Raw genomic sequence first — 22,086 nt, 5'->3', positions numbered from 1 at the left:
CTAGTCGTACTGGTGAAGTATTTTGATAGAGCAAGCTTAGGTACTAAGCCTTCCTATACCATTGTATAATGCTCACATGCAATGGGGATTGATCCTTTTAATAAAAATAATTATTATGCCCATCACATTCGGCCAACTCATGCATGTATTTCAACAATGCTTGGTTTTTGTCTTTGTCGTTTTCATTCAACATGTTACATAGCACTAATTAAGACGCAATGTTCGAGATGATGTGCATCTTAATTTGGTGCTCATCAACCTCTCCTTATCCTTTCATTTACGGCATCCAATCCAATAATTAGATCACCATTTTAGTAGATCAGTCACGACAAACATTGGTGTCTAGTTACATCAACATATACATACACTAGCTGGTACTGTTTCTTGTTGTGTAGTTAAAGAAAAGACACAGTGGGCCAATAGATTATACATGTAAGCTCTATAATGGCAGACATAATGAAGTGGGGCTAGTCCCCCTAATCATCTCCAGTACCCTTAACTGGAGCTTTCATCATTTGGACACATAACCAAATTAAGGCCGTGATCCAAATTGAATAACCAACCCTAGCTTTATCTGCAAGAGGATCTGACATTGTATTTTTTTTTTACCTTCAAGATCTGATTGAGTAACTACTTCCCCTTGATCTTTGGCATGGTGCTCTTCTACACGCTCATTAGTTCTTGGAAATATATATGCATGGACAAGTGCTTCTATGCTCTGCTGAAAGTAAAAAAGAAGATGAAATTCTGTTGATCTGTCATAATTAAGAATGATAATAGTGAAAAAAGGTCTGATCAATATGATACTGCCTTTTTCACTTCATCAGACATGATTTGCATAATACTTTCCAAAGTGACTTTTCACAGAATGAATCATTTTCAGTTACCAATCGTGCAAACATAAGATCAGACCAAAATACACTAGTAGTACATAGAACTTTACAAGAGTAAATAGTATACCTTTTCACTGTGCAGGTCAAAGCAGAGGAAGCGGGAAGGAACTTGCCTTTGAGCAATGTGGTGGCCCAGGCATAGAGGGATCCAAGGGAGAAAATGATAGCACTGGCCACTGGCCAAAGTCCTAGTGGAGCCGTTGCACTAGTATCTGAATTTTATATTGGCTGGACATGTTATCCATCTATTTGCTCTGATCATGAAACTGTGGCCGCATCCATGCAGCAGCATCTGAGACCAGGTATTTAATGGAATAGAACATTCTACCATAGGTGAAGTGAAGCTAGCCTACGCTACACGAGAGCTGTTGTTGATCTGATCTTCAAGGTTAGTGATGAGTATAAAAGAAACAAGTTGGTAAGCTTATATGAGCATCCATATGTTTGTTGTGTTGACTTCTGCCTTCTTTTCGGTGGCCTTTTGAGCGTCTGGGATCTGGTGTATGATTTTAGTTGGTAAAAACTCGATACAATCGAGGGATTAGATACACACATCCTCCTGTGGCATGAAGAACCTGTTATAAATTAATGGTGGGAAAAATATGGTTATATTTATTGTTTGAAAAAAGCCAGCATGAATCATTGCTCTTTTTCTCGAATTAATAAATTTTGCAGGTACAAAAGGAGTAGGTCACTCTTTTTTGTAGGACATGCAAAAGAATCAGCAACTTGTTCTTGTTTAAATTAATTAGTACTTGAAATTGGGATCCTACCAAAACATTATTTCCCCCCTGGAAGCTCGAGAAAGCAGAACACTTTAGAGAAAAACCTACTGAATATATTATTATCAACCAAAGTGACGCAGGTTTTCTGGGATTTAATTGATCTTCTGTTTGGAACTGGGTGTTTCAAATTTTGGCGGGCTTAGAGGTTGGCTGGTGTGTTCAAGTACGGATAGCCATGTGCATAAAAATGCTACCAGTGTTTTTATTGGACGTGCTAGCGTCGGTAGGGCGGCCGTTGTGGGAAATCGGCTGCCTCCTGCCTCCAGTCTTACTTGCTTCTAGAGCGTCCAATCTCAGTAACAAAAGCAAATGATCAAAGTGCAGTTTTTTTTCGTGGGTATATAACTTTCTCATGATCTGCCAGAGAACGTGAAAAAAATGTTGCAATCTTTTCAAACACACGCATACGTTTTTTTTATATGTAATATATATGTTTCTATTTGTTGTAACATGTCTTTGAGAAAATTGTTTGCAAGAAAATATCTGGTGGAAACCAAGGTACAGTGAACATTAGTGTAAAGCAAGTACAAACTACTCCCTGTTTTAAGGTTTCTAAAAATTCTGGAACAAATATGTTGGGGAGGTGATGTTGTACAAATATATATGTTTCTCATGATCTTACGCGGAGTTCGTATGAGGATTTTTGTTTTTTCTTTTCTTCTATGCTTGATTGACTCACTTAGATGTACAATAACTAGGGCACATCTAGATGTGTCCTAGACACACCTATATCAATGATATAGCATTTAGATGTGCAATACTTAGAGCACATCTAGATTTTCTTTAGCAAAACCGATATAAAATCCAAGTTAAAAATCAAATTCATTTGGGAGGTATAAAATAACCAAATTCAGTAGTGAATATTGACCACAATATCACTATTTCTTGCATAATTTGTTTTTCTCTTACCACCCAATGAGCATGAGTTTGAGCTTCAAATTTCACATGCTTATAGGCCATCACCCTTCTAATGCACTTCCATTTCTCGGGAATTGTTTAGAAGTTTGAAATTTAATACACTATATTTTATCAGGAATTGGATAGATGCTTGAAATGTGATATCTGCTGGATACTTTCTAGTCGCGAGTACCATATGGCAACATACATAACAATACACGGCAACACTAGATGCCTTCACAAGATGAACACAACACTTCACAACAGATATGGACGGCCAAAAGCATTGCAACACGGCTTTCATCCATTTGAAGTTTGGGATTCAAGTTGCTAATTATTTACCATTAATACTTTGGCCAGCAATGTCGCTGCATTGGACTCGCCGCTAACGAATCTGATCAGGCGAGCCCAAATGCATCCCAACCCCACCCACCATCTTCTCCGAGCTCGGAGGCGCGTCGAATTTTCATTCCAATTCTTTGAGCTCCATCCGGGGTTAAGGAGTGGCGAGAAAAAGAATCCTGGGGAGAAAGGAGGGTTGAGGGAGCACCAGGAGCGAACAATCTGAGAAAATGACCGAGAGGGCGGGGGAATAGTTTACCAGATACATATGGAGGCTTGTGATTTTCTTGAGATTTTCCATAGTAAGTGTTGAACTGAAGGGTAAACACTCGATGTATTTTAGCTAGTTCAACGATCAGGGTTTAAATTTCGTTTAAAGTAAATTAGCTGACAACAGTCCCAGGATACATAATGTCCATATTATTACTGCGTGAAAAGTATGTAGACACTATCAAGAGAAAAATAAAGATGTGGGTGTCTTCCATTTTCTCTCACAAAAATTTCACAGCGAAATTCAGTCCAACTTAAAAGGTGCACTATCTGCCAAAGAACAGGGAAAACCCACTTCCCTCCTAACGAGACATGAAAAGAAGATTAGACAAACAGCAGATTTGACCATCCAGCAAATGAGCAAGACAGATCGAATCAGTACTAGTACAGATGCACTCCTCGACCTCGATTAATTTACATTTACACTGATAAAAGAGATGTAATTAACTAAGATAAATCCATTGCATCGACAATGCGAAATTTTTACAGCTGCATTATTGGATCATCTCCTCTGTCTCTGTCTTTCAAACTGGACTTGATCGCTCGCACTCGCAGCACTTCAGCGCTAGGCGCGCGTAGGAAGAATCAATCAGTTCGCCTCGGCCACCCGGCTGACGGCGAACACGGAGTCCAGGTCCGCCGGCACGCGGAAGTACTCCGCCGCCTCGCCGTCGTCGCGGTTGCACCGGCGGTCGGCGAAGATCGCCACCGCCGTCCTCGCCTTCTTCGGCGCCGGCGGGCACGTCGCCGCCTCCCAGGGTATCGTGCACCCTTTCCCTCTCGGCGTCGTCACCTCTTCTTCCTCTTTTTCCTCTTCTTTCTGCTCCTCCTCTGTCTCTCCGCCGTGTCTTCGGCGGCCGACCTTGACGGGCCTGAGCGGCACGGCGATCCAGACCGCCGCCGACGCAGCCTTCTTCCTGCCCCCGCCGCCGCCTGCTGCCTGGTCGCCGTCGTTGCCAGCAGCTCGCATGCCGCCATGGTGGTGCAGCTGCAGCTTCGCCATCTCTTGCAACCCCATGAGCGCGGTAAATGCAGCTGGCTGGCTTAGCTACCTTGTGTTTGAGTGTGATGAGCAAATTGAGCTGCTGAGAAGACAACAGTGGAGTGGAGAAATAGCAGCAGATGAAAGCTTTGGCAGCTAAGAAAAATGAGGGAGAGGCTTTTGGGAGGTCCTTTGTGAAAGTGAGGAGGGGCTACTTGATGAAATATATAATGGAGACAGGGGAGGGTGAAGGCTGTGGTAGGGGTGGTTGGGCTGGGAGGGCGATTAGCTGGGGTAGATACGGTCTTGGACTCTTTCTGACTGACTGTGCATGGGGATGGGGGTATAATGTATCAGGTGAAAAAGATTTATCAGCCACGCGGTGATAATTGTGTAAGAATAAAAAATAGTTCAAGCACTGATTTTTTCTTTTCAAACTGTACACCATTTCTTTATAGAAGAGAGCTACAGCACTCCAACACCTGAAAGATACCCTGCAGATGGCTGCTACTCCGCTCTCGCCCGCCAGCGCCCATTGACGCAGTTCATCAAGATGAAGGGGCAAAGTTCAGTTCCACTGTGCTGCTGACTAGTATTGGCATGCACTCTAGCCTCACTTTGTGCTTCCATGGACACCAGTCACCAGCAGGTTAACATGACCATTGAGTTGGAACCTTTGCGCCTGGCCTCTGGGAGTTGCTTCCTGGAATGGAACCACCAATCTTCCAAGATGTCCGTGCTAGCGGGGATCGGATTGTCAATATGTGAAAAGCATCCCACAGGTGTGCACGGTTCAGTTTTTTTTTTTAAATAGTCACCTGGTAGTCCTTACTTGATAGAGATTTTCTGAAAGAAATTTAAACTCACTTAGAGGTAGGTGCGGCATCGCACATGGCGATGGTGATAGCCTGTTTGGTTTAGGGTCAGCACAACATCAATCGAGTCGGTGGTGGTTGCGACATGGTAATGGAACACGGGGATGATCGCATAGGATGCAACGATGTTTCAGTCGTCAGGTTTGGACCGGGCTTAATTTGGATTCATATATACTAGACCTTCTTTTGCATCCATCGTATGAGTAACTAACAATAGGTGCTTCAGGCCAGGTGTGAAAACTGAAAAATTGGGAGCAGAAGGAGGCAAATCTGCAGTGGGCAATGCTTTGGCACATGGTCCTTTGTACTTCACATGAATGGTAGTAGTACAATTCAAACCACACGCACGTGCGTGCTGTTCGCTGCAGTCTCATAGCCAACAGCCATTCTTGATTACCAGATCAATGTCTATCTGTCACTGAATTGTCCAAATCATTAAGTAAAAATGAAGAGAGTCCTGAAAAATCACTGATGCGATATCATTGGCCACACTCTGTTTTCTTGCAAATTAAAAAATGAAACAAAACCATGGCTCTTGCAGTTGAGCCGAATGGATTGAGATCATTCGGGATGGTTGCCTTGATGGAGAGCCTGAAGAATAAAGACATTATATAAGTTGACTCTCTCTGAACACATTATATATGTTTTTTTACCAGAAAACAGTAGAAAAGGATCCTACTATGTAATTATATTCATAAAAATATTTACAGGGGACTATATACAGAAGAGGAAAGGGGAAAGATTACAAACTATTTTCTATCCAAGAAAGAAAGTTATCCGAGTGTTTTCTCTTTACTCCATAGATAACCAGAGTAAGATCTTCACTGAAACTTCTAAGCCATCTTTCCAGAGAGGACCTCTCTGTTCTGAATATTTTATCATTCCCGATCTTCCATATATTCCAACAGCATAGAATGACTATCTCCATGCTAAATGGAGTGTTAATTGCTATTCTTGCAAGCTTAATTTCATCAAAGGTTGGGCTTGTGAGGTATAAAAGCATTCCAGCATGCACGAGAAAAACTGCAGTCCTAGAAGAGATGAAGCTGAGTTTCTTCAGGTTGTTCATGGAAAAGGACACAACTGCAAGGGGGAAGACAAAATGTTTTCCTCTGCACCAGATTTTTGGTGTTAGCTCTCTCATAAAGTAGTAGCCAACAATTTTTTTTTGTTTGAGTTGACAGGCACTCTTCCAAAGCAAGATAAAATGTGCACAAGCTTGAAAGTAACCATAAGAATATTGTACATCTTCTTGGAGGAGTAATTGGCAGAATTCCATGAGTAGTCAATAATATTCTCTTGCATTTGGATGAACTGAGAGTGAGCCTGAGCGGAAATAGGTCTACGAAACTTGTCTGCTAGATCATGCAGTTGCAAAGCTGCACTGAAAGGATATTCAAGTTGGTGGCATAGGAGCAAAGCTCAGGATGAATCACCAGAGCCTGGTTTACATGTTGCCACTCTTTTAAATAGGGGAATCAGTTGAAATGTGTCTTCCACCAATATGGTAATAGTTAAGCAAGCACACACAGAAGTATTTATCTGTTCTCGTGAACCATGATCACAACAAAATGGTCAGACCGATGCAAGGCATGCCATGGAAGTGGACAAATCGAACCATTCTTTTGCACAAAATTCTCGTACTTTACATTATGATAGTACAACTCAGGCCACAGGACAACGCGCCTCATGGCGAGCACAGTCTCAAGACACCTTACTTGCCGGGGACAAAGTTGGTGGCAAATGCCCATGCATTGTTGTTGACGGGGTCGGCGATGTGGTCAGCGAGGTTCTCGAGTGGGCCCTTGCCCGTGACGATAGCTTGGACAAAGAAGCCGAACATTGAGAACATGGCAAGGCGACCGTTCTTGATCTCCTTCACCTTGAGCTCGGCGAATGCCTCAGGGTCGTCAGCCAACCCAAGAGGGTCGAAGCTGCCGCCTGGGTAGAGTGGGTCGACGATCTCACTCAGTGGGCCACCGGCAACGCGGTACCCCTCGACGGCACCCATGAGCACGACCTGGCATGCCCAAATAGCAAGGATGCTTTGTGCGTGGACGAGGCTGGGGTTGCCGAGGTAATCGAGACCACCCTCACTAAAGATTTGAGAGCCGGCCTTGAACCAAACAGCCTCACCGAAGTTGACGCCGTTGTGGGCGAGCAACTCAGGGAAGACACAACCAAGTGCCCCGAGCATGGCCCAGCGGCAATGGATCACCTCCAGCTCCCGGTTCTTGGCGAAGGTCTCGGGGTCAGCTGAAAGTCCGGCAGTGTCCCACCCATAGTCGCCTGGGAACTCACCAGTGAGGTAGCTCGGGGGCTCACCAGAGAGTGGGCCGAGGTAGAGCACACGGTCGGCACCGTACCATGGGCTGCCAAAGGAAACCTGCTTCACCTTCGCTGCAGTCTTGCGCATTGTGACTCGGGCCTCTCCAAAGAGAGCCAAAGATGGTACATTCTTCACCGCCTTGCCGGCAAAGGTCGAGGAGGAGAGGGACATGATGGCTGCCGCCATTGGAAAGCTAAGAAAAGTGTCTGCTGTGCTGTATGGGTTCCCAAAGAGATGATTTGATAGAAGAGGGGGTGGTGGCTACTTAAGGCAGCAGGAGGCTTCATAGGGAATCCATTTGGTGTGTAAAGATAAACAAGGATAGAGAAAAAAATCTTGTGCTTTGCTGCTATTGGTGCTGCATAGATCTCTGGTTCTCAGAACACTTGGCGTAATGAGAGCCAGGAGAAATGAGTATGGCTGTGAACTTGTGTCCAGGAGTGGATGTGACTGGATTTCCTTGGAGGCAGCTGATTGGATCAAGTCTATGAGTGAGACCTTCATGGTTCACATGCACCAGAAAGCATCGCGCGGCGTCACACCGTGTGCACTCCGGCGAGCTGTCGCGCTCATGTATCTTTTAGATTTCAGAAAATCTAAATAGGATGTACCATCTCCATGCGGTAAAAGATCACATTATTGAGCCAAATTCCATACATAAAGCTAGATATATCCATTTGTTTACCATAATGAAAAATGTAGGTCCATCTTAATTTTCCATTTAACTGTCAAATAAAATCCATTTATTCCAATTTACATCTGAATATTCTATATATTTTAGTTTAAAGTAGGGACTCATTATACTGCTAATAAATAAAACAGGTTATGTTTGATAAGAAAAAAACATGACTATTAATTTATTATAACCTTAAAAGAAAGTGTTTCTATGTAATGATTATGAATGTATACATTAAATCTGTAACTTGCAAATTAATTTAAATCATTTTAGCCTTAATCATATGGATTGAAAGAAGGAAAGATAGGGTATTGTATCTTCTCTAACTTTCCTTAATGTTAGAGGATTCAGTTCCAAAAGGCAGCACCCATTGATGCAGTTCATAAACATGAAGGGGCAAAGTTCAGTTCCACTGAGCTGTTGACTAGTATTGGCAAACACTCTAGCGTCCTTTTGCTTCTAGACACCAGCAGGTTAACATGGCCATTGAGCTGAAACCTTTGCGCTTTGGCCTTTGGGAGTTGCTTCCTGGAATGGGAACCACCAAGCCTCCAAGAACTCCATCTCAGCCTGCATCTCGGACTGGAGTTGGATATTGTGAACAGCGTCCCACAGGTGCACGAATAAGAATTAAAAAAAATCTAGGAACTTGGTAGTAGTTCTTAGTTGATAGACATTTTCTGAAAGAAATTTAAACTAACTTAGAGGTAGGTGCGGCATCACACATGGTGATGGTGATAGCCTGTTTGGTTTAGGGGCAGCGCAGCAGCAGGCGTGTCGGTGGTGATTGCGACATGGTAATGGAACATGGGGATAATCACATAGGACGCAACGATGTTTCAGTCGTCAGGTTTGGACAGGGCTTAATTTGGATTCATATACTAGACCTTCTTTTGCATTCATCCTAGGAGTAACTAACAAATGGGTGCCTCGGGCCAGGTGTGAAAACTGAAAAATTGGGAGCAGAGGGAGGCAAATCTGCAGTGGGAATGCTTTGGCACATGGTCCTTTGTACTTCACATGAATGGTAGTGCAGTTCAAACCACACACACGTGCGTGCTGTTCGCTGCAGTTAGCCAACGGCCATTCTTGAATATTAGATCAATGCCTATCTGTCTCTGAATTGTCCAAATCATAACGTAAAAGCGCAGAGAGTCCTACAATCGAGCGGGATGGATTGAGATCATTCGTGATGGTTGCCTTGATGGAAAGCGTGAAGAATAAGCACAAAATAGCCAGCTTCGATGAAAAATGTATACCAGCGTTTCCTTCGCTCGGGCCCCGTAGATTCACCGGCGTACATGGTCATATATGTTGTCTCTTGTCTGAACACATCATATATATATATATATATATATATATATATATATATATATATATATATATATATATATTACTGGATAACAGTAAGAAAGGATCCTACTATGTAATTGTATTAATAAAAATATTTACAAGGGAGTATATACAGAAGAGGGAAGGGGAAAGATCACAAAACATTCTCTATCCAAGAAAGAAAATTATCCTAGTGTTTTCTCTTTACCCCATGGATAACCGTAGTACTCCCTCCGTAAAGAAATATAAGAGAGTTTAGATCACTAAAGTACCGTAAAGAAATATAAGAGTTTAGATCACTAAAGTAGTGATCTAAACGCTCTTATATTTATTTACAGAGGGAGTAATATCTTAGCTGAAACTTCTAAGCCATCTTCCCATAGAAAGTCTCTTAGTTCTGAATATTTTAGCATTTCCGATCTTCCATATATTCCAACAGCATAGAATGACTATGTCCATGCTAAATGGAGCGTTAATGGTTATTCTTGCAAGCTTAATTTCATAAAGGTTGAGATCAAGATGAGCTTGTGAGGTATAAAAGCATTTCAGCATGCCCGAGAAAAACTGCAGTCCGAGAATAGATGAAGCTGAGTTTCTTCAGGTTGTTCATGGAAAATGACACAGCTGTAAGGGGGAAGACAAAATGTTTTCCTCTGCACCAGATCTCTGGAGTTAGCTAAAGTAGTAGCCAACAATTTTGTTTGTTTGTTTGAGTTGACAGACACTCTTCCAAAGCTAGATAGATAATATGTGCACAGGCTTGAAACTCACCATAAGAATATTGTGCATCTTTTTGGAGGAGTAATTGGCAGAATTCCATGAATAGTTCCATTGATCAGTATCTCCCTGAGCCTGAAGTGCAGTAATATTCTCTTGCATTTGGATGAACTGAGAGTGAGCCTGAGCAGAAATAGTTCTATGAAACTTGTCTGTAGATCATGCAGTTGCAAAACTGCACTCAAAGGATATTCAAGTTGGTGGCGTAGGAGCAAAGCTCAGGATGAATGACCAGAGCCTGGTTTACATGTTGCCACACTTTTAAATAGGGGAATCAGTTGAAATGTGTCTTCCACCAATATGGTAATAGTTAAGTAAGCGCACACAGAAGTATTTATCTGTTCTGGTGAACCATGATCACAACAAAATGGTCAGACCGACGCAAGGAGCAACATGGAAGTGGACAAATCGAACCGTGATTTAGCACAAAATTCTCATAATTTACATCATGATAGTACAACTCAGACCACATGACAACACGCCTCATGGCGAGCAGAGTCTTGACTCCTGAGACACCTTACTTGCCGGGGACAAAGTTGGTGGCGAATGCCCATGCATTGTTGTTGACGGGGTCGGTGATGTGGTCAGCGAGGTTCTCAAGTGGGCCCTTGCCCGTGACGATAGCTTGGACAAAGAAGCCAAACATTGAGAACATGGCAAGGCGACCGTTCTTGATCTCCTTCACCTTGAGCTCGGCGAATGCCTCAGGGTCTTCGGCCAAGCCAAGAGGGTCGAAGCTGCCGCCTGGGTAGAGTGGGTCGACGATCTCACCGAGTGGGCCGCCGGCAACGCGGTACCCCTCGACGGCACCCATGAGCACGACCTGACATGCCCAAATAGCCAGGATGCTTTGTGCGTGGACAAGGCTGGGGTTGCCAAGGTAGTCAAGACCACCCTCACTAAAGATTTGAGAGCCGGCCTTGAACCAAACAGCCTCACCGAACTTAACGCCATTGCGGGCGAGCAACTCAGGGAAGACGCAACCAAGTGCCCCAAGCATGGCCCAACGACAGTGGATCACCTCCAACTCCCGGTTCTTGGAGAAGGTCTCAGGGTCAGCTGAAAGTCCGGCTGTGTCCCACCCATAGTCACCTGGGAACTCACCTGTCAGATAGCTTGGGGGCTCACCGGAGAGTGGGCCGAGGTAAAGCACACGGTCAGCACCGTACCATGGGCTGCCGGAAGAAACCTGCTTCGCCTTTGCTACGGTCTTGCGCATGGTGACTCTCGCCTCACCAAAGACAGCCAAAGATGGTACATTCTTCAGCGCCTTGCCGGCGAAGGTCGATGAGGAAAGGGACATGGTGGCTGCCGCCATTGGAAAGATAAGAAAAGTGTCCGCTGTGCTGTATGGGTTCTCAAAGAGATTAGAGGGTGTGGAGATGATTTGATAGAAGATGGGGAGGTGGCTACTTAAGGCAGCAGGAGGTGTCATAGGGAATCCATTTGGTGTGTAATCTGACAAGATAAACAAGGATAGAGAGAAAAATCTTGAGCTTTGCTGCCATTGGCGCTGCATAGATCTCTTGCTCTCATAACACTTGGCGCAGTGAGAGCCAGGAGAAATGAGTATTGCTGTGAACTTGTGTCCAGGAGTGGCTGTGACTGGATTTCCTTGGAGACAGCTGATTGGATCTAAGTGCATGTGTGAGTGAGACCTGCATGGTTCGCGCGGCATCACATTATTGAGCCAAATGCCATACATAAAGCTAGATATATCCATTTTTTAGCACAAAGAAAAATGTAGGTCCATCTTAATTTGCCATTCAACTGACAAATAAAATCAATTTATTCCAATTTACATCTGAATATTCTATATATTTTAGTTTAACGTAGAGACTAATTATGCTGCTACTGAAATAAAACAAGTTATGTCTGGCTAAATAAAAAAACTATTAATTTAACCTTAAAAGAAAATGTTCCCCCATTCGTAGTAAATCTTTGAACAAAAATAAATAAATAAATCAAAGTGTGTAACATTACCAAATGGCCCTTGCAGTTGGATACCAAATGACTCCTTCACAGAGAATACTGTAGGGAATATATTAATATCAAGATGATACCAATTACACCCAGTCTCTGCAACAACATAATATCCAGAGCAAGCCTAGACATCCTGCATCTCGAACTGGAGTTGGATATTGTGAAAAGCGTCCCACAGGCGTGCAGGATTCAATTTTTTTTTTTGTTAAAGAATAGTCACCTGGTAGTTCCTAGTTGATAGACATTTTCTGAAAGAAATTTAAACTAACTTAGAGGTAGGTGTGGCATCGTGGCGATGCTGATAGCCTGATTGGTTTAGGGGCAGCGCAAGATCAGTCGAGTCGGTGCTGATTGTGACATGGTAATGGAACACGGGGATGACCACATAGGACGCAACGATGTTTCAGTCGTCAAGTTTGGACCGGGCTTACTTTGGATTCATGTACTAGACCTCCTTTTGCAATCATCTTAGGAGTAATAGCAATGGGTGCTTCAGGCCAGGTGTGAAAAATTGGGAGCAGAGGGAGGCAAATCTGCAGTGGGCAATGCTTTGGCACATGGTCATTTGTACTTCACATGAATGGTAGTAGTACAATTCAGATCACACGCACGTGCATGCTGTTTGCTGCAGTCTCATAGCCAACGGCCATTCTTGAATATTCGATCAACGCCTATCTGTCTCTGAATTGTCCAAATCATAACGTGAAAGTGCAGAGAGACCTGAAAAATCACTGATGCAGTATAATTGGCCACACTCTGTTTTGTTGCACATTCAGAAATGAAAGAAAACCATGGCCCTTGCAATCGAGCGGGATGGATTGAGATCATTCGTGATGGTTGCCTTGATGGAAAGCCTGAAGAATAGCACGTAATAGCCAGCTTCAATGAAAAATGTATACTAGCATTTCCCTCGCTCGCCCCCCATGGATTCACCGGCGTACACAATCATGTAAGCTGTCTCTCGTCTGAACACATTATATATGTTCTTTTACTGGAAAACAGTAGGAAAGGATTCTACTGTGTAACTATGTTAATACACATATTTACAAGGGACTATATACAGAAGAGGGAAGGGGAATGTTTACAAATTATTTTCTATCCAAGAAAGAAAATTATCCGAGTGTTTTCTCTTTACCCCATGGATAACCAGAGTAATATCTTAGCTGAAACTTCTAAGCGATCTTCCCATAGAAAGCCTCTTAGTTCTTTTTTTAGAAAAGGAGGAGGTACGTATATTTTAACATTTCCGATCTTCCATATCTTCCAACAGCATGGAATGACTATGTCCATGCTAAATGGAGCGTTAATGGTTATTCTTGCAAGCTTAATTTCATAAAGGTTGAGATCAAGATGAGCTTGTGAGGTATAAAAGCATTTCAGCATGCCCGGCAAAAACTGCAGTCCCAGAAGAGATCAAGCTGAGTTTCTTCAGTCTGTTTGCTCATGGAAAAAGGACACAACTGTAAGGGGGAAGACAAAATGTTTTCCTCTGCACCAGATTTCTGGTGTTAGCTCTCTCATAAAGTAGTAGCCAACAATTTATTTTTGTTTGAGTTGACAGGTACTCTTCCAAAGCCAGATAAAATGTGGACAGGCTTGAAACTCACCATAAGAATATTGTACATCTTCTTGGAGGAGCAAGTGGCAGAATTCCATGAATAGTTCCATTGATCAGCATCTCCCTGAGCCTGACGTGCAGTAATATTCTCTTGCAAGTGGATGAACTGAGAGTGAGCCGGAGCAGAAATAGGTCTATGAAACTTGTCTGCTAGATCATGCAATTGCGAAGCTGCACTCGAAGGAACAAGTTAGTGGCATAGGAGGAAAGCTCAGGATAAAGTTGTTGTAAAGGTTGGTCAGACCAATTTTCCAGTCAAAGCAGCAAAGAATCACTAGAGCCTGGTTTACATGTTGCCACTCTTTTAAATATGGGAATCAGTTTTAAATGTGTCTTCCACCAACATGGTAACAGTTAAGTAAGTGCACACAGAAGTTACACTAGTGTCAAAAACGATATTATATTATGGAAGAGGGGGTATTTATCTGCTCTCATGAACCATGATATCACAACAAAATGATCGGACCGATGCAAGGCACGACATGGAAGTGGACAACTCAAGCCGTGCTTTTGCACAAAATTCTCTTAATTTACATCATGATAGTACAACTCAGACCACAAGATAATACGCCTCATGGCGAGCTTAGTCCCAAGACACCTTACTTGCCGGGGACAAAGTTGGTGGCAAATGCCCATGCATTGTTGTTGACGGGGTCGGCGATGTGGTCCGCGAGGTTCTCAAGTGGGCCTTTGCCCGTGACGATAGCTTGGACAAAGAAGCCAAACATTGAGAACATGGCAAGGCGACCGTTCTTGATCTCCTTCACCTTGAGCTCGGCGAATGCCTCGGGGTCTTCGGCCAAGCCAAGAGGGTCGAAGCTGCCGCCTGGGTAGAGTGGGTCGACGATCTCACCGAGTGGGCCGCCAGCAACGCGATACCCCTCGACGGCACCCATGAGCACGACCTGGCATGCCCAAATAGCAAGGATGCTTTGTGCGTGGATGAGGCTGGGGTTGCCGAGGTAGTCGAGACCACCCTCACTAAATATTTGAGAGCCCGCCTTGAACCAAACAGCCTCACCGAAGTTGACGCCGTTGCGGGCGAGCAACTCAGGGAAGACACAACCAAGTGCCCCGAGCATGGCCCAGCGGCAATGGATCACCTCCAGCTCCCGGTTCTTGGCGAAAGTCTCGGGGTCAGCAGAAAGCCCGGCAGTGTCCCACCCATAGTCGCCAGGAAACTCACCGGTCAGGTAGCTCGGGGGCTCACCGGAGAGTGGGCCGAGGTAGAGCACACGGTCGGCACCGTACCATGGGCTGCCGGAGGAAACCTGCTTCGCCTTTGCAGCGGTCTTGCGCATGGTGACTCGGGCCTCGCCAAAGAGAGCTAAAGATGGTACATTCTTCACCGCCTTGCCGGCAAAGGTCGAGGAGGAGAGGGACATGGTGGCTGCCGCCATTGGAAAGCTAAGAAAAGTGTCCGCTGTGCTGTATGGGTTCTCTAAGAGATGAGTGAGTGTGGAGATGACTTGATAGAAGAGGGGGAGGTGGCTACTTAAGGCAGAAGGAGGTGTCACATGGAATCCATTTGGTGTGTAATCTGACAAGATAAACAAGGATAGAGAGAAAAATCTTGAGCTTTGCTGCCATTGGTGCTGCATTTATCTCTTGCTCTCAGGACACTTGGCGCAGTGAGAGCCAGGAGAAATGAGTATGCTGTGAACTTGTGACCAGGAGTGGTTGTGAATGGATTTCCTTGGAGACAGCTGATTGGATCTATGTGCATGTGTGAGTGAGACCTGCATGGTTCGCATGCACCACTCCGGCGAGCCGTTGCGCTCATGTATCTTTTAGATTTCAGAAAATCAAAATAGAATGTACCATCTCCTCTTGGTAAAATATCACATTATTGAGCCAAATGCCATACATAAAGCTAGATATATCCATTTCTACCATAATGAAAAATATAGGTCCATCTTAATTTACCTTCCAACTGACAAATAAAATCAATTTATTCCAATTTACATCTGAATATTCTATATATTTTATAGACTTATTATACTGCTTTTTTCTATATATTATACAGCTAATGAAATGAAACAAGTTATGCTTGGTAAAAAAAGATTAGTAATTTAACCTTAATAAAATGTGCCTCCATTCGTACTAAATATTGAACAAAAATAATTCAAAGTGTGTAACATTACCACATAAATTGGAAAAATGATGGAGAAGGTTATTTCTACACGAAAAAATGTTAGTTTAAGCAGAAGTGTTCGATCTTCTGCTGGGTGCATATGCACCCAGGATGAATAGCAAATTTTGAAAAACTAGTAAACATTTTTTTTGTGATAAACATTCTTGAATGGTTTACTAACAAGCAAACAAGTTTCGTGATGGAAAAACATCCGAGGAGGCCTGAAAAAAAAAACCAGTGTTCCAAAGTGCTTAAAAGATGCCCTTTTTTGGAATATCATTTTTTTTCAGACCTCACGAATGATTTTCAGCACAAATTTTTTCATATTGGTAAACACATTCAGCAATCTTTGTCTAAAAAAGTTCAGATTTCTGTTGAAATTGTTTCCTATTTTTTCTTTCCAAATTTACTGTTCAGCCTGGTGCATATGCACCCAAGTGCAGTTTAAGTTGTTATTTCCCATTCTGGGATAACGTATGCTTTTATTTTTATTTGAGCCTAGAGAACTATATAAATTGCATGTGTCATCGCACATAATATTATTGTTTCACTATATTGCAATATATTCACATACTTCAAAACATCAATGTTAAGTCAAATTCATCAACGTGCTTATAATTCTCACTTATAATTATGTATGTTTGATTTGTATATGTGTAGCTCTTAAATTAGGGCAGGAATCTCATAAAAAAAATTATAAGTCAAAGATCTCAAGAAAGAAAATCTTAGCACGTGATCCCCATCTCTCTAACGTCGTTGATTCTCATGTCACCGGTCACCCTATCTTTTGTGTTTTGGTGATGATCATGTACAACAATTATATTGTGTAATAAAACCTTAGTTATTCACAATATTTTAATAGCTATCTTTTATAAAAGTATATTTTATTGTATATCTACTCTTATATGCTTTAAGAAGAATAGCAATAATTTTTAATTGGTTTATAATAAAAATGACACAAAACAGAGACAAGTGTTGCCCACCCATCTCTACCTCCAGTTCTTTGCCACCCACCGCAATATCAGCGTCAACGACCGCCTCTCGCAGCCCCTCCTCAACTAAATTGACTATTTCTCGACGGTTACATTACTTGCTCACTTTAGATAACAATGCCCTAGACCGATAGTGGTAAACCAAACCACTTGGTTGGGCTGGGAGGGAGATATGAAAAATCACTAATGAGGTATAATTGGCCACACAACCTTTGTTGGAAATTAAGAAACGAAAGCAAGACATGACCCCTGCAATTGAATTGAGATCGTTCCCGATTATTGTTTTGATGGAAGCTTCCATGAAAGTTTATATTAGTGTTTGCTCTGACCCCACAAATCCACCAGCGTCAATAGCCTACACAATCATATGAGCCGCCGTTGATCCGAGCACATAATGATAATGGTTAGCTAAGCTCGAGCCGAAATATTTACCTGTTCTCGTGGATTGCAAGCACGATGATCATTTCGATGCAAATCACAACATTCAAGACGGAAAAATCTTGCATTGCTTTTGCACAAAATTCTCGTAATTTACATCATGGTAGTACAACTCAGATTGCACACCAATACGCTTTGGGGCGTGCACAATCTTCAAGACATCTTACTTGCCGGGGACAAAGTTGGTGGCGAATGCCCATGCGTTATTGTTGACGGGGTCAGCAATGTGGTCAGCGAGGTTCTCAAGTGGGCCCTTGCCCGTGACGATAGCTTGGACAAAGAAGCCGAACATTGAGAACATGGCGAGGCGGCCGTTCTTGATCTCCTTCACCTTGAGCTCAGCAAATGCCTCGGGGTCGTCGGCTAGGCCGAGAGGGTCGAAGCTGCCTCCTGGGTATAGTGGGTCGACGATCTCGCCGAGTGGGCCACCGGCGACGCGGTACCCTTCAACGGCACCCATGAGCACGACCTGGCATGCCCAAATAGCTAGGATGCTTTGCGCGTGCACAAGGCTAGGGTTGCCGAGGTAGTCGAGACCACCCTCACTAAAGATCTGGGAGCCGGCCTTGAACCAAACAGCCTCGCCGAACTTGACGCCGTTGCGGGCGAGCAACTCAGGGAAGACGCAACCAAGTGCCCCAAGCATGGCCCAACGACAGTGGATCACCTCCAACTCCCGGTTCTTGGAGAAGGTCTCGGGGTCAGCCGAAAGTCCGGCTGTGTCCCACCCATAGTCACCTGGGAACTCACCTGTCAGGTAGCTCGGGGGCTCACCGGAGAGTGGGCCGAGGTAGAGCACACGGTCAGCACCGTACCATGGGCTGCCAGAAGAAACCTGCTTCACCTTCGTTGCGGTCTTGCGCATGGTGACTCGGGCCTCGCCAAAGAGAGCCAAAGATGGAACGTTCGTCACCACCTTGCCGGCAAAGGTCGAGGAGGAGAGGGACATGGTGGCTGCCGCCATTGGAAAGCTAAGATGAGTGTCAACTGTATGGGTTCTCAAAGAGATGAGTGAGTATGGAGATGATTTGATAGAAGAGGGGGAGGTGGCTACTTAAGGCAGCAGGAGGTGTCATAGGGAATCCATTTGGTGTGCAATCTGACCAGATAAACAAGGATAGAGAGAAAAATCTTGAGCTTTGCTGCCATTGGTGCCGCATAGATCTCTTGCTGTCACAAAACTTGGCGCAGCGAGAGCCAGGAGAAATGAGTATTGCTGTGAACTTGTGGCCAGGAGTGGCTGTGACTGGATTTCGTTGGAGACAGCTGATTCGGTCAAGTGTGTGAGTGAGACGTTCGCATGCACCATAAAGCATCGCGAGGCGTCGCACCACGCGTACTCCGGCGAGCTGTTGCGCTCACGTATCTTTTAGATTTCAGAAAATCAAAATAGGATGTAACATCTGCTCGTGGTAAAAGATCACATTATTGCATCTAGAAAATCACATTATTGCGCCAAATTCCACATATAAAGCTAGATATATCCATTTTTAACATAATGAAAAATGTAGGTCCAACTTAATTTACCATTCATCTGAAAAATAAATAAATTTATTCCAATTTACATTTGAATATTCTATATTTCAGTGTAAATAAAGTAGAGACTCATTATGCTACTGAAATAAAACAAGTTCTGTTTGGTAACAAAAAAACAAGACTATTTATTTAACCTTAAAAAATGTTCCACCATTTGTAGTAAATCAATTGGGGAAAAAGTGATGGATACGATTACTTCTACATGAAAGAAATGTTAGAATAAGCGGAGGTGTTCGCTCTGCTCCTGGGTGCATATGCACCAGGCGAAAATTGAATTTTGAAAAGAATAGTAAACAAATTTAAAACTTATTTTTTTGTGATGAGCATTCTTGAATGTTTTACTAACATGCAAATAAGTTTCGTGATGGAAAAACATCTGTGGAGGTCTGAAAAAAAATCAGTGTTCCAAAGTGCTTTAAAAAGTGCCCTTTTTGGAACATCGTTTTTGTAATGGTTTTTCAGACTTCCACAAATGTTTTTCAGCATGATAATTTTCATGTTTTTCAAATTTACTTCTCAGTCGGGTGCATAAGCCCCCAAGTGCAGTTTAAGTTGTTATTTCCTTAAATTTATGGATAATGTACACTTTTATAGCTTTGTTTTTATTCAAGCCTGGATGACTATATAAATTGCATGTATGATCGCACATAATATAATTATTTCACTATATTGCAATATATATTCACGTACATCAAAACATCAATGTTGAGTCAAATTCATTTACGTGCTTATAATTTTCACTTATAATTATGTATGCTTGATTTTTATATCTTTAGCTCTTAAATTAGACAGGAACCTGACGAACAAATATATGTCGAAGCTCTCGAGAAAGAAAATCTTAGCACGTGCTCCCCAGCTCTCTAACGTCGTTGATTCACAGGTCACCCTATGTTCTTTGGGTGATGATCATGCACAACAATTATATTGTGAATTGTTTATTTGTTGAAAATATTTTAATAGCTATCTTGCATAAAAGTATGTTTTAATTCTATCTACTCTGCTTTAACAAGAATATCAATAATTTTTCAATTGATTTATAATAAAAATGACACAATAGAGAAATGTGTTGATCTATAGGTGGACGCCCACCCATCTCCGCCTCCAAGTCTTTGCCATCCACCACAATATCAGCGGCGGCGACCGCCTCTCGCACCCCAATCCTTGAATAATTGACTATTTCCCGACCCTTACATTGCCTTCTCACTTTAGACCACACTAGTAAGCCATACCACTTGGTTGGGCTGGGAGGGAGATATGAAAAATCACTAATGCAGTATAATTGGCCACACTACTTTTGTTGAAAATTAAGAAATGAAAGAAAACCATGCCCCTTGCAATTGAATTGAGATTAGTCCTGATTGTTGTATTGACGGAAGCTTCTATGAAAATTTATATTAGCGTTTCCTTTGCTCTGAATTGACCCCGCAAATTCACCAGCGGACAAGCCTACACAATCATATGAGGCGTCGCTGATCTGAGCACATAATGATAATGGATAACTAAGCGCGAGCAGGAATATTTATCTGTTCTCGTGGATTGTGATCACAACGATCAGATCGATGCAAGTCATGACATTCAAGCAAGAAAAAGCTTGCATTGCTTTTGCACAAATTCTCATAATTTACATCATGGTAGTACAACTCAGACTGCACAACAAACACGCTTTGTGGCGTGAACAATCTCCAAGACATCTTACTTGCCGGGGACAAAGTTGGTGGCGAATGCCCAGGCGTTGTTGTTGACGGGGTCAGCGATGTGGTCAGCGAGGTTCTCAAGTGGTCCCTTGCCCGTGACGATAGCTTGGACAAAGAAGCCGAACATTGAGAACATGGCGAGGCGACCGTTCTTGATCTCCTTCACCTTGAGCTCGGCGAATGCCTCGGGGTCATCGGCTAGGCCGAGAGGGTCAAAGCTGCCTCCTGGATATAGTGGGTCGACGATCTCGCCAAGTGGGCCGCCGGCAACCCGGTACCCCTCGACAGCACCCATGAGCACGACTTGGCATGCCCAAATAGCTAGGATGCTTTGCGCGTGCACAAGGCTGGGGTTGCCGAGGTAGTCGAGACCACCCTCACTAAAGATCTGGGAGCCGGCCTTGAACCAAACGGCCTCGCCAAACTTGACGCCGTTGCGGGCGAGCAACTCAGGGAAGACGCAACCAAGTGCCCCAAGCATGGCCCAACGACAGTGGATCACCTCCAGCTCCCGGTTCTTGGAGAAGGTCTCCGGGTCAGCCGAAAGTCCGGCAGTGTCCCAACCATAATCGCCAGGGAACTCACCGGTGAGGTAGCTCGGGGGCTCACCGGAGAGTGGGCCGAGGTACAACACACGGTCGGCACCGTACCATGGGCTGCCAGAGGAAACCTGCTTTGCCTTCGCTGCAGTTTTGCGCATGGTGACGCGGGCCTCGCCGAAGAGAGCCGATGACGACACGTTCTTCACCGCCTTGCTGGCAAAGGTCGAGGAGGAGAGGGACATGGTGGTGGTTGCCATTGGAAGGCTGAGCAAATTGTCTACTGTATGGATTCTCCAAGGGATGAGTGAGTGTGGAGATGCCTTGATATGAGAGCGGAGGTGGCTACTTATGGCAACGGAGGTGGCACAGGGCATCGATTTGGTGTATAAGCTGACAAGATAAAGATGGATAGGGAGAAAAATCTGGAGCTTCGATGCCATTGGTGCTGCACAAATCTCTTGTTCTCAGAACACTTTTTTTTGGCGCAATGGGAACCAGGAAACGTTATCGCCGTGAGCTTGTGGCTAGAAGTAGCTGTGACTAGGATCAAGTGTGTGAGTGAGATCTGTAGGGTTCGCATGCACTAGGATGCATCGCGCAACGTCACACCGCACACACTCTGGTGAGCTGTTGTTCTCACGTACGTATCTTTTATCTTTCAGAAAATCAAAATAGGATGTGCCATCTCATCGTAGTAAAAGGTCACATCGTTATTGGCCATATTCCATACGTAAAGCTAGATATATCCATTTTTACTCTAATGAAGATTGTAGGTCCATCTTAATGGTCATTCGATTGATAAGTAAATTAATTTATTCCCAATTTAAATTTGCATAATCTATATGTTTGATTTTTATATGCTTTTTATATTGGACTCTCTCATTGATGGTACTTCCTTTGTACCATACTATATGTCGTTTTAGCACTTCAATACTATATGTCGTTTTAGCACTTCAATTTGAAGTGCTAAAACGACATATAGTATGGTACA

The 22,086-nt window shown here is 43.5% G+C and overlaps 2 protein-coding genes and 1 pseudogene across 2 annotated transcripts; all 3 read right to left on the bottom strand.

Annotated features, from left to right (window-relative positions):
• Positions 1-6,642: 6,642 nt before the first annotated feature.
• Positions 6,643-7,615, bottom strand: LOC119314986 (chlorophyll a-b binding protein of LHCII type 1-like). Its single transcript, XM_037589662.1, has one exon. The coding sequence runs from the start codon at positions 7,557-7,559 to the stop codon at positions 6,759-6,761; it is 801 nt and encodes a 266-aa protein (XP_037445559.1). The 5' UTR covers positions 7,560-7,615; the 3' UTR covers positions 6,643-6,758.
• Positions 7,616-10,552: 2,937 nt separating this feature from the next.
• LOC119314985 lies at positions 10,553-15,238 on the bottom strand (annotated as a pseudogene).
• A 2,130-nt stretch (positions 15,239-17,368) lies between these two features.
• On the bottom strand, positions 17,369-21,550 carry LOC119314984 (chlorophyll a-b binding protein M9, chloroplastic-like). The gene is made up of 3 exons (XM_037589661.1): positions 20,556-21,550; positions 20,515-20,521; positions 17,369-17,888 (listed from the first exon to the last, which is right to left on the bottom strand). The coding sequence occupies exons 1-3, from the start codon at positions 21,533-21,535 to the stop codon at positions 17,487-17,489; spliced, it is 1,389 nt and encodes a 462-aa protein (XP_037445558.1). The 5' UTR covers positions 21,536-21,550; the 3' UTR covers positions 17,369-17,486.
• Positions 21,551-22,086: the final 536 nt, after the last annotated feature.

This window comes from Triticum dicoccoides, chromosome 6A, assembly GCF_002162155.2.
Source record: "Triticum dicoccoides isolate Atlit2015 ecotype Zavitan chromosome 6A, WEW_v2.0, whole genome shotgun sequence".
NCBI lineage: Eukaryota > Viridiplantae > Streptophyta > Magnoliopsida > Poales > Poaceae > Triticum > Triticum dicoccoides.
The sequence above is the reverse complement of the archived record's forward strand: the minus strand, read 5'-3'. Positions and strand labels throughout refer to the sequence as shown.

Bases quoted from the DNA above. Each gene is read 5' to 3' on its own strand.
- LOC119314986 (XM_037589662.1), bottom strand. From the start codon at position 7,559: ATGGCGGCAGCCATCATGTCCCTCTCCTCCTCGACCTTTGCCGGCAAG.
- LOC119314984 (XM_037589661.1), bottom strand. From the start codon at position 21,535: ATGGCATCGAAGCTCCAGATTTTTCTCCCTATCCATCTTTATCTTGTC.